The 13,542-nt window shown below is 37.2% G+C and overlaps 1 protein-coding gene across 1 annotated transcript; it reads left to right on the top strand.

Moving 5' to 3' along the window:
• Nucleotides 1-3,241: 3,241 nt before the first annotated feature.
• On the top strand, nucleotides 3,242-11,413 carry LOC128744089 (uncharacterized). The gene is made up of 2 exons (XM_053840863.1): nucleotides 3,242-4,696; nucleotides 11,291-11,413. The coding sequence occupies exons 1-2, from the start codon at nucleotides 3,242-3,244 to the stop codon at nucleotides 11,411-11,413; spliced, it is 1,578 nt and encodes a 525-aa protein (XP_053696838.1).
• Nucleotides 11,414-13,542: the final 2,129 nt, after the last annotated feature.

Here is a 13,542-nt window from a genome sequence, read left to right as displayed (position 1 = left end):
TCTTACTGCAGAAAATTAATCATTTAATTGGGTTAATTCGACTGCACATTAAAATTAGTGAATGCTTCATATAGCATGTTTTCTCAGCTACCGAGCTCAATGGTCTTAAAATGACAATCGGTTGGGGTCCCATGGCGAAAACGGCGATTTTCTGATAAAATCCAATATGGCGACCAAATCCAAGATGGCCACTAAAAAACTATTTATTCCATTTGAAAGTTCTGTTCTTCTTCTTTACAGAACCATGTCATTTGTTAGTTGTTTCATTGCAAATTTAGAAAATATCAAACTTGGGATTTATTCAAGGTTTGCAGAAAACTTAATTTTTTTCAAACTGTCGGGCCCCTTGGCAAAGAAGGTCCACTGTTAAAAAATGTAATGCTTATTTTATAACCATTTTCAAGCAATCAAATACAAAAGTTTGAATATTTGAAGCCGTTTCAACGAGAATTACTCACTGTCTTGATGAGAAGAGGACAAAAACTATAAAGAAAAACAAAAACGCGACAAAAAGCGTCAACAATGCGACAAAAAATGCAAAAAAAGACGACGGAAATATAATGAAAACACGAAAGAAAAACGATAAAAGTACGATTACAATTACTGCTTTGAAAGCGTACTTTCGTCGTTTTTATGTCGTGTTTGTTGTCCTGGCTACAAACAGGACAACGAAGAATGGCAAAGAATGACAACCAAATCCGAAACAATGACAAAACACTATAAAAAAATGACAAAAAGATGATGAAAAGATGACAAAAAAACGAATAAAAATAGAATTTAAAAAAATTCCAATCGGATTTGTTAAGAAAGAGCAAAAGAGATTTCATTGGAATTTTGCAATTATCGAATAGTAAAGTTCCATTTCATGTTAATTTGATTTCAAGTAATATTTCATGTCTAATTTCAAGTCAAATTGAATTCCGATTTTAACCAATTTCATGTCCAATTCCAAACCTAATTTTACTCAAATTTCGATTTCAATTCAAGTTTATTTTAAGTCCTATTTTGTGTCCCATTTTGAGTTCAACTTCATGTCTGATTTGATTCCAATTCCAACTCCGATTTCAAAACCGATTTGAAATCTAACTCCAAGTGCAAGTTCAAATCTAATTTCATGTCCAGTTTAGTATCCTATTATAAATGTAATTTCGAATCTAATCTAGTCCGATAACAAGTCCGAACTCAACTACTATTTCAGCTTGTTTGTGGTCCAATTTAATGTCCCACTTTAAGGACAAATTCAAACCTAACTATATTCCAATTCCAATTTCATCTCCAAATTGAAGTCTGATTTTAATGCCAATTTCAAGTGTAATTACATACAATTTCAAGCCAAATTGAGGTCCAATTTCAACTCCAATGTGATGTTCTATTTTAAGGTAAATTTCTGGTTAGCATTCACGCCTCTCACGCCGAGGACCCGGGTTCAAATCCCAACCCCGCAGAAGTCACGAATGACCTAAATTGTTAAAGTGACTATAATCAAGCAAAAAAAAAAGTCTAATTTAATTCCGATTTGACTTCCGATTTTAAACCCAATTTCATGTCTTTTTAGTTAAATTCAATTTCAATTTATAAGTTTAATTTTAAGTTCAATTTTATCCTCAATGACAATTAGAAGTCTCGTGGTGGTGGAACTTATAAGTCAACTTATAAGTCTGGAGCTTTTAACTTATTCGGTCGGTAATTTTACGATAAGCAAATTAATTGCGTAAAAAAGTGAAATGTTTGAAGACTGTCTGACATAAGGTTTCGTTTTAGACTTATAGACAAACATTAGCAGTCCTTATGGGAAACCCACATTCGCCATTTCTAGATGAAGTTTGCATGGCAAAGATTTAAATAAGGGTTAAATTTCTTCACCGAAACGCTGTCATGCGGATGACAATTTCAGTATTCAGTAGTAATACCAAAGTATGGGGAGATATTGTAGAGTTTGTGGAAATCTTCATGTAACTTTCAACAAAACGATATGTAAAACCTGCCTTCTAGATGTTGTTATAATTTGGCCTCTTAGTTGACCTCGATGCCGGTCTAACAAAGTTTTTTTTTTATAAACCCAACAAGAATTTAGAACAGATTAGAAAAAACGGGCCTTTTTTGTTAAAAAAAAAGTAGTATTTTTGATCAACGGGTGGTCCAACCGACTTCAACATGGGAAACCCAATTTGTGGTCTAAAATAAACAATTTTTCAAAATTTAGCTCAAATCAAGCAAGTTCGATAACACGTTTAAACTTTTACCAAGTCACTTCGCGTTAAAGTAATGTTTGAATTATTACAATCATATTACATCATTTGAGTACGCTGTCAGAGATACCTCAAATGGAACCAAAAATAGTACAACCGGTACTGGAGTAAATATTTCTTTCAGTTACGGTAGTCTAATTGTCCAGCAATCGACACTGATTTGTTTCCAATTGGCATATTGCTGGCCGTAATTGTCAACTGCCATCCATTCGTAATTGGCAAATCCCAAAATAGCCGCGCATATTTTTTTCTATTTAGGCTAAAAGTAATATCCTGCCCCATGTGCGACGTTCGAGCAAAATACCTCCGAGGCTCCCATGAAGCAGGCAAAATAGTCTGCTCTTCCCCATTGGTGGTCGTGGTGCTGTCACTGACGCAGGTTTGCTTTCGGACACTAGAGGAAAAATAATGATAATGATTATGGCGAAATAAAAACTACGGATTCATAACACCCGTTCGGCTGGATGAGAATCAACTATTAATGCAGACAGAGCGACCCTCTTTGCTCTATCTCCCTCTCACTCTCTTTCTATTTTCCTCTAGTGCCGGTAGCATTCTATCGGTCTCATCACCATCCGTGCCCGAAGGCCAACCGAGGCCATGTTTATCCGTCTTTGTCTAGCAGCGATGACGCAAATACCGCTCGTCCCGACACCAATCCACCACCATCAGGGCCGCGGCCGACGGCGCTCGACCAGCAGCGCTTATCGTTACTCCTTTCAATGTCCTTCAACTGTACAATGCGACTGGCGTCAGGGCACAAAGCGTCAGTCAATAGTGCAAGTGTTATGAGTGTTATGTTACTTGAACCTCCATCCGCAAACTTAGCCCCGCACAGATGTTGGCTTTTCACCTTCTTTTTTTCGCGGGCAACTCTATGCTGCCGCCATCAATTGCGTCGTTTTGCCGACGGATATGTCATACCCGCATCAGAATGCACAATTTTCTTTTTTTCTCTCATGTCTTCCTCAACAGGTGTACGTGCAACGACGATGTATACTTTCCTGTTGCCTTTGTTCGGCCTAATGGCGCTTGCAAGCGCATCACTAAACTATCCAGTTTTTGGCACTAAGCGGTACACCAGAGCAAACCTGCTCCCACCCAGCAATTACGGAAGTTCACTTTCGATGCCGGCATATCCAATTGTTCCGCAATACTACGAAAGTCCGCCACAATACACGATGGCGATGCCTTCGTACTCGATGAATCCATCATCGGCGGATTACTACGACGACAGTGGCTACTACAATAGTAACTATTACTACGTTCCTCCTGTGCATCGAAGACACCAGCGGCAAGATCGCTACCCTTCGTACGGGCTTCCGACATATCGTGGTGAGTACAAACCAACTCCGTATTACTACGCCCATGCTCCCAGCTACAGCTACTCCGATGATCGGGAATCCAACAACCCATTGGATGACCTTCATGAGGAAATGTTGCAAGAAGACGAGCGAGAAAGAGCCCGTGACTACATGCCCGTAGGACAAGAGCAGTGGTACGAAAGCCCAGCACGGCATTCTGCCGATTCCACGTTCCTGCGAAATCTCATCATGTACAATAAACAGATGAACTCACTACGCAACAATCAGCCTGATTCTGCTGAAGAATATGATGAATACGATGTGGGGGAGCCAGACTACTACGATGCACCATATGCCGACAATGGCAACAGTTACAGTAGCTATATCAATCCCTACAACAATGCTAATAGCGACAGTCGCAGTACTCTTAGCAAAATCACTAGCTTGCGGAACAGTATGGCTAAGAACGCTCTAGAAGATGACGAAGAAGTTCAAGAACTGAAGTCACTTATCCACCAGCAAAAGAACAGTCGAGTAGCCCAACAGCCACAGTTACACCAGCCGCAGTTCCAGCAATCGTTCAAACAATACCAGGACGAACCTTCAACGTCCGATCCTATCCTAGACACTAAACAACAACAGCAACGTTCGATGTCCAGCGACTATCAACAGTACGGAAACACGGACAACTGGCAGCAAGACAGTCCATCGTACAGCAGCTACGATTACGAGAACGAGTACGACGACAACAACTGGAGCCACTGGGACCGGAAGCGAAACGTGCAGCCGAAAAAGGTAGCTTTCCCCATGTTTCCCTTCACTTCGGCACCTACGACAGCGGCTCCCACGGTGGCTCCCTCAATGGCCGTAACGGTAGCACCTCTGCTGACTACTTCAGCAAAGCCCCCGTCGCAAGCGCAGACGCAGACCCATAACGGCCAAAAGGAGGTAGCGGTTCCGCGGCCCGCCGCTCCGGTACGCAATCCGTTTGCCAACCTGAACGCACTGCAAAAGCAGCCGAAGGGACACCACCCGGCCGGTACCGTCGTGAATGGGGTGGCCCAGGCTAAGCCCGTCAAGGTGAAGCCCAGCAGTGTGTACGACACGATCAAGAAGATCATCGACATGCAGCAGAATCTGGAGGTGAGTGGCATTTTTTTTCCTGTATTTTGAATTGAAAAGAATCTTAATATGACGGCTGAATCAAAACTTTATTCAAAACAAGCATCCAAACTATTCTGAACAAATTTGCATGATGGCTGTTGCAACTCAACATGCACTAGATTCTAAAGTTTAGAATGTGAAAATTTCTATGAAATTTGTCTGTCTAAAACCCTCAGCCAAAATTAACTAACAACCTAAGGAAACAAAAGGCTGTAGTGGCAAATAATGTCGAGTTTCATCAGCTTTCTAATGGTAGTCTTGAAATTGAAATCGGTTGGGAAAATCATGACGAAAATGACGATTTTTTGATAAAATCTAGCATAGCGGTAAAATCCAATATAGACGCCATTTTTTTACTTCATTCGAAAATCCTATTCTTCCTCTATCAAATTTTAGAAATATCACAATAATTAGATGAAAATTGCGAACCTTGCTACAGATAACTGGTTGTTTCATTTAGTAAATGCCAATGCTTACCTTATTTTATAAGTGTTTCATGCAGCATTTATTCTTAGCTTTCCAATGGTTGCTTTAAAATGAAAATCAGTTGAAGGGCTCATGACGAAAACGGCAATTTTTTAATAAAATCCAATTTGGTGACCAAATCCAAGATGGCCACCAAAAAAAATTACTCCATTTGCAAGCCTTGTTCTTCTTCTTTACGAAACCATGACATTTGTTAGTTGTTTCATAGCAAATTTAGGAAATATCACGTGTTATAGGTATCAAGGTTTGCTGAAAATTCAACCTTTTTTGAATCTTTCGGGCCCCTCGGCAAACGACGGGTCCATTGGTTCGAGGTATTAAAAGTGTAATTCTCATTTTTTGACCATTTTCAACCAACCAAGTAAAAAAGTTACAATATTTCTGTCAGTAGTGGCCCCGTTTCAGCGAAAATTACCTACTCATCTGAAGAAGAAAATGATCCTGCATTTCGTCCAAATTCCCTGAACAAGGCTTTAAGAAAAAGGCTGAAAAAGAAATCCTTCAGAAATGTCGATAAAAATTGATAAAAAAAATGCTACAACAAAGCTGAATAACTAGATGATCCTAAATTTTGTTCAAATTCGCTGAATAATAGTTGTAAATTTCAAAAAGAGCTATTGAAGCAAATCATCGCGAATTTTGATTCAAATCACGAAAATTGCTTTCATAGGTCAGAGAATCATCTCGAATCTGGATCAAAACTGATTTTAAAAAAACGTTTCTTATGTGATTCAATAAACTTCAGACAAAATTCGTCACAAATTTCGTTTAAAATCACTTATAACGCTCCTGAAGATCAGAAAAGGCTAAAGAAGAAAGTCATCCTGAATTTCCAAAAAAAAAACAATTCTAACTAGATTAGACTAAAACTGAAAATAATCCATTTTTTACCTAAGATTGCTGAATAACGCTGACCGAAGAAGAAAATCATCCTAAATATGGATACAACATCATTGTGGCAAAAGCCATTAATAACCCGGGAAAAGCTGAAGAAGGAGAGCATCTCGATTTTCAATAAAAATCAGAAAAGTCGAACTGCGAAATGAATTTCGAATTTCGCCTAAAATTACTAAACGTACTTTTACGCCCGGAAAAAGCTTGAAAATTAGGGTATCGCTTTAAATGACCGAAAAAATACTTTTAAAGGTCAGAAAAAGGTTTAAAGAAAAAAAAATCCCAAATTTTGACACTTCTAAAAGTTTCTTTTAAAGGCGCAAGATAGCCGAAAAGGAAAATCACCTTAAATTTTAATAGAAAATGTTAAAATTTTTGCTTCGAAAGGTCTGCAAAATTCAAAACGTGAAATAAAAATGCTTTCATTGAAATTCTGGAAAGGCTGAAAAAATCTCTGTACATGGTCAGAGAAGATTGAAGAAGGAATTGATCCACAACTTTGCATAAAATGGTTAAGAAACCTCTCTTTAGAGGCTGGCGAATACGGCAAGAAAAATAGTCTCAAAATTTGTCCGATATTGCTAAATAATGCTACTAAGGGTAAAAAAAAACTGTAGAGGAAAATGATCCCAAATTTAAAATTCAGCAGCAAAAATGATTCTGAATTTCGACTAAAATCGCTGAACAACGCTTCTGAATATCTCACAAAGGTAAAAAGTAACATGGGAAACGCTAAACTTCTCATTCCGATTGACCAATTGTGGGAGGCATGAAACCGCTTCCAAATACCAGAAAAGACTGAAAAAAATTCTGATTTTTACTAAAATCGCAGAACAACACTTCTGTCATCTGAAGGTCAGGAGAATCCCAAATTTCACCCAAATTCGCTGAAAAACGTTTCTAAATAACGGTTAAGAAAATTCCCCAGAAAGTCTTCATCAGATATGCCGTCGGTAAAGTTCGGCATATCATCACAATTGGATTCTTCATCACCATTTCTATCCTAGTTTCCCATTTTTTTAGCCATGAAAACATCCGATAAATTTGATAAAATATAGGACACTAGGGAAAACAAATTTTGCATTATTTGTCAACCATCCTGGAAACAAAAAATATATTCAAAATTGCTAGAACACCTTTCTAAACGCTGAGAAAAGACTGAATAAGAATATCTTCCTGAAATTCTATTAATATTGGTAAAACCGTTTCAACAATCTAGCCAAGGCCAAAAAAGAAAATGGTCCTTAATCACGAATAAAATCCTAATATCACCTCATATAGCCGTTTCCAAATGCCAAAAAAGGCGGAATAGAAAATGATTGCGAGTTTCGACTTAAATCGCTGAACAACACTTCTAAAAGCCACAAAAGGCTGAAGAAGAAAGTGATCCCAAATTTCACCCAAAATCCGCTGAAAAATGTTTCTAAAGACCGATTAAGGAAATCCCCCAGCAAACCTTCATCATATGCCGTCGGTAACGTTCGGTTCTTCATCATAATTGGACTCGTCACCACTCTCTCGTGATTTTCATCATTATTTTAATCATACCACCATATCCGTTAACGGGAATGTCATTAAAGCAGTCATCAACTTTTCGTCGGAGAGCCCAATTTCGGAAGCAGTGGGCCCAAAAACGGGATTCTATTTATAAAAATGTAAATACTGCATTCTTCTTGCCAATCTGAACACAGCGAATATATTTTCATGAACAGAATTTTTGTTTCAAACAAAAAAACTGCTTTTGAAATTGGCAGAATCGATGACGACTAATTTCACCTTAAATTAATTTAAATAACCGGCCACCACAGAAGACAGATTTTACATTATTTGACAATTGCACCGGGAAAGAAAAAAGTGCACAAATATGCAAGATTACACTTCTAAACGTGGAAAAAAGGCTGAACAATAGCTCTTTCCGACATTTTATTACAGTAATGTTCCGATTTTGTCAGCCCAATGTTAAATTTTGGGCTGACAAAATCGGGAAAAAAATTTCTAAATTCAAGACTTAAGAACTTTCAATATCGAAGACTTTTACTAAAAATTAAATTCTAACCCTCAATTGGTCAACCGAAAGCTCAATAAACCGGGCACAGCACAATGGCCCAGAACCTTTTTGGTGCGCATTAGCTTTGAACGGGAAAACTTGGTTTTAGGTTTATGGAACCTTTGGAAGAATTTCTTAAAATTAAAAGTTCTATCGTCCAACGGAATTTGAATTCCGATTGAATTTTGATTAATCCCCCTAAAAGTGCATTAAAAAAATTTTTTTTTTAGTTTCAATATAACACATTGATGTGTTCTGCTAAGTTTTACAGCATATTATTACAAGAAATTTTGCTGAAGACGGTAACCTTCTATCTCTTCAGCAAAGATAGAAAAATCCTATTTGTCATAAATGAAAAATCGTTAAAATCAGTTTTTCTATTTTAGCTGTTTTTGTAGTTGTTGTATGACTTTGTTATGTTTTACAAAGTTGTACAAATAGTAAAAATACACAACATTGCTGAATATAGTACACCACTATCTTTGCTTGTTTAGGACGTATAGAAGTTTTACTGCAAAAATACCCTAATTTTACCCCCTTAATGCCCGAATTACTCGCAAGAAGGCATCATTTTACTTAAAAACTCTCCTCAGAGAATCAGAATTATAAATCATAAATAATAAATCAAGATAAAAAGCTATAAAATTGGGGGTAGACAAAATCGGCGGTAGACATAATCGGGAGCTGACAAAATCGAAACATTACTGTATTTTATTAATTGCTAGGAAAGGCTTCTACATTCTAGCCAAGATTAGAAAATAATCCGGAATTTCGAATCGCTGTAAAAACACAGGCCGGAACATAATCTTGAATATCTCTTCAGATTGCTGAAAAAAACTTCAAAGGGCCTGAAAACACTGCAGAAAAAAATTATTCTAAATTAAGGATTAAGGATTTTAAAAATCCTGCAAAACGCAAAAGCCGTTAGAGAAATTCCAGCTCAAAACGCTGAAAATAAGACCATTTTTGACTCGACTATTTTTGATTGGAATGAAATTTTTCTGATGTGTTGATTTTTTTCGTCAAGAGTAACTGTTCAAAAGGGCGTATTATGAAATGAGATTAAGTTTTTCAAAAAACCATACCTTGAAAACTACTTATTTGATCAAAATGACGTCAAAAGAAAAGTTGTAGGAAATTAAATATATTTTCAGAAAAAATTACACTGAATGAAACTTTTCAGAACCATGCTAAAAATCATAAAATGTCAATTATCTCAAAACCACCCCCTTCGATTTGTCTAATTTGTTTTTAAAAGATAACTAAAATTATGCCCTAAAATCTGGTGAAGAGCTATCGATGGACGGCCGGGTTTATGAAAAAGTTCATATGTGAAAATTTGTGCAAAATTATGCGTAAAGTTTAATTTTGTTTGAGTTCTACAAAAAAAATTGTATGTTTTTGAAAAATTTGTCTGACTTGCCCGAAGAACAAAATGTTTCCGAATTTCGATTAATATAATGGAACTGCTTCAAAAGACCTAACAAGGCTGAAAAAGAAAACACGTTTTTTGAACGTAAAAGCAAATGATTCGAAAAATTTCGGTCAGAAACAAAATGATTTGGATTCCGATTAAAATCGCCCAAAATATGTGATAGTTTTTTTTGTTAGGTAAAGCATTTTTTCTTTTTTTACATGACTTTACCTAAGCAACAATTTGGGTTTTATTACACTTTTTGAAGGCTTTTATGACCAAAATTAGTCATAAAAACCACAATAAGAGTTCAATAAAACTTACGTTGTTACTTGGCATGGAGGTCATCACGTAAACTTTTCTTTTTTGAAAGGAGAGTAAATGTATGATACGAAAAATTATTATTTTGTCGGTATATAGACCAAAAATGTTGAATTAGGGCAAGTGGGACTTAAACGCCACAACTCTCGATCGCTGGTCGAGTGTGATACCATTACACCACCGCGCCATTCATTTATTGGATAGATTAACATTCAGTTTTGTTGCGCTCTTTCAATTTACCATTCTCCACATACTTTCTTAACGATAATGGTGTGTGGCTACCTTTGTTTCTGTCGCACAGATGAAAGATGGTTATCTCCTCGGTAAGTGCGGTAGAAACAGCTGTCAGATGCCGTCATCGCTTAGCGTCAAGTCAAGTAGCGACACCACCATATCTCATATCGCAGGCACGAACACGTAGAAAAAATATATTTTTTATAAAAACGAAAGCAAATGTTTTTAGTAATTCAGACAAAATATTATCTGAAAAGAATTTTTCACAAAACTTTTCAAATATGTGAAAGTCTTGTAGCAACCGAACTGACCCGCACTGAGGCGGAGCCTCTGGCCGAGCAAGCCTGAACGTGGCAAGTGAACCTCTCACGAGGTGGCGCTTAAGTCACTTGCCTCGAAGATTTGGGAAAGCGAATAACGGACTGAGTAGGTGGCCGTATTACGGCAGGCTACAGTCTACTAAGATAAGTCGGAAAGCATATGTCGTTGAAATCATGGTATTAAAATTGTTTTGAAAATTATATAGAACTTTGGGACAGTTTTGCACTCCATTGCTGATGAATGTTGGTTAAAATTGTAACTTAACTGTATGGTGGTATGAGTATATGGCCATCGCAGATTGCTGAGAATTACATGGAACTGCTCGGTACTCACGGGAACATGTCATGTCTAGTCTTGCGCTTTGCCTGAGACCGTTTCAAGACATTGGTAATCATTGGTGTTTTATCATATGTTGAGAATTTTAGCATTTTAGCTGTATAAAATATACATTAAATTGTCGATCAACGCAAACAGTTTTGAACCAACAATTTTCAAATTTAATTTTTCATCACGCTTCACAGACGTGATGAACAATAATTTGAAGTCGAACACTATACATTTGAGTATTGAGAAGCACAATTAAATATATTTGAGTGCGATAGACCAGCACTGCCATAGATCAAGCATAATCAAGCAGAAATTGTTAATTTTTATTGAAAATTCTTGTGAATATCATATAAAAAGTGATTGGCTGCTGTTTAGCAATTAAGACTTTGATGAATCTATGAATCAAATATTTCATCCGCTATCTGTACACGCATATCAGCTTGTTTAATGTTTTACGATTCTGATTTTATTTTACTCCATTTAGCACAGCATTTTTAGCATATTTTTTTGTTCTCATCTCTCTCCCCAGGGTGCTGAATTGGCTTTGCAGCTAGACAACCAGAAGCACCAGGATTCACGAGTTCAGAAACGGTTCGTAACCAACGAAGAGTCCCTGGTGCAGCAACTGGATGGCCTCAAACGAACGGCGTAAATATTTTCCCCCTCACACTATCGCCATTTTAGCGGCAAAATCAACCTTCCTTTAGCATGAAACCTTCATAATCGGCTAAAAATTGACTTACTTTTCGATAGCGTCCTTAAGAGCAAACCAAATTAAGCCAAAGCTTCATTCCACTGCTACAGCGGATTTGTTTTTTTTTTTTGCAAAAGGGCTAAAGCCCCATCGTGTTTGAACGTTATGTAGAGGGGAAAAATGCATCCCCCGCCAACCTGCCATTGTGTTTGCTGGTTCAAACGACGAGCGTGAGGCTTCCCTATCGGATGAAACAAATGTGTAAAATCATTACAAGTAATATTTTAAAACGAAACAACACACAGAGACACAAAAGAAAACACTGATTGAGACTGAACTTATGTAAATAATTATTAACAATGAGTATAACAGAAATTATATAAATATTTATGGATAAAAGGAGAACTGAAAATATGAGATCTTTGAGAATTTTTAGCCTTTTGAGTCAACTTTTTCCGTTACAAAAAATAGAACAAAGAAATATTCTCTTCATACTTGAATCTGATTAACTGATTAACTGTACATAAGTGTCGATGCTCATACCGAATAGGCTTTCTTCAAAGATCACATAATTTATTTTTTTATATTTGGCCTTATGATTAGTGTTTCCAGTTTTACAATTATTACCGCACTGGCGACGCTCGGTTTCGTTCGGCCGCACGAGTTGGACTGTTTTTAGAAATGGCCGAACGAACCGCGACCGTCGTCGCGTCATCCAGCTGCTATGGTCCATTCGGATCGAAGTGATAACGTCAATTTGCAAATACATAGCAGATATATTAAGAACTTCGATTGATTTTGAAGTCTATAGTATATGTTAATCGAACGTAAGGGCAGTTAATATTTTCCGTCGGTGTTATTAAATATGCAATTCCAGCACCTTTCATCCAAAATAAAAGCTTCGAAACTGTGGCCTGCCTCGCAAAAGGCGGCCACACACGAACACAAAATAATTCCATTCTCGGGCTAAATTTTTAAACCGATCAATATAATCAAGACACACACAAGCAAGCAGAGTATTATTAATATATTAATCGTGTTTAAGGAGAAAAAAATCAGACAGCGGAAAGAGACCACAAGACCCTTCCGATGGCAGCTAGCGCCCAAAATTATTGGTGGAGAGAATAAAAAAAAAACACAAACACACATGATTCAACTGTCAACCGCTTTCGAGCTGGTTTTCAAATGGTTTCTAGTCTGAAACAGGGGAAACTGAAAACCGACCGATGCAGCGGTTAACGTTATTAGAAACATACAATAAACGGCACACTTTTGCAGTTCCGATCACACGAAATTAATCACATGCAGAAACCAGCAGCAACTTATTACATTACCCTGTAGGTTAAACGATGTGATGCAAGTTGAAACATTATCGAAAGGAGAAGAAAAACTATTCATAGTGTCGCCTAGTCGGTGCCCATCAGCTGCAAACCGATGGGTGACTCACTCTTGTACATAGAACAATAATCGCAAACTGATAAAACAACACTGAAAATATTTTTTGTTTTCTAGCTTAAACTGTACATCTACGACTTTGCCGTTTTCTTTTATGTAGCTATTATCGAAAGCTCAAATTCCCTATTGCGCCGCCCACAGCGCCATTTAATGCCCATCCAGGTGAACATTTGTTATGTTTTCCCCACGCGCGCACTGATTAATACGAGCACCGGTTTTGTTTGTTTGCGAATCTAATGAAAATTAAACGGCAAGTCGCCTACGTTTACCGGATGCCTCGGAGAGGCTAGGTTGGATGTGCGGGGGAGTAGAAAGAAAAATAATAAAAAATCTCTTTTCTATTACCCATGCACAGCTAAACAGAGCTTCTGTACTACCATTTTGGGGTAAATTCGACGGGCAAAAATCCCCGCGGAGAACGTTCGCAAATATTTTTAATGTTTTCTATGCAAACAGGTTGATAATTTTGAGCAAATACTACTATACGACAAACGAGAGCAAGGACTGCAGGTAGCTAAAGTAGGACTTATCATTGTTTTATATGAAACAAAAAAAAATGTTAAAATAATCTACATATAATATGTGTCTGAAAAAATGACAGTGGAACCGATTTGAAAACTGTGCGTATCCCT

Source organism: Sabethes cyaneus, chromosome 3, assembly GCF_943734655.1.
Source record: "Sabethes cyaneus chromosome 3, idSabCyanKW18_F2, whole genome shotgun sequence".
Taxonomy (NCBI): Eukaryota; Metazoa; Arthropoda; class Insecta; order Diptera; family Culicidae; genus Sabethes; species Sabethes cyaneus.
The sequence above is the reverse complement of the archived record's forward strand: the minus strand, read 5'-3'. Positions and strand labels throughout refer to the sequence as shown.

Coding starts and splice junctions, on each gene's coding strand:
- LOC128744089 (XM_053840863.1), top strand. CDS start 3,242: ATGTATACTTTCCTGTTGCCTTTGTTCGGCCTAATGGCGCTTGCAAGC. Junction 4,697..11,290: donor ACATGCAGCAGAATCTGGAG/GTGAGTGGCATT, acceptor CTCTCTCCCCAG/GGTGCTGAATTGGCTTTGCA.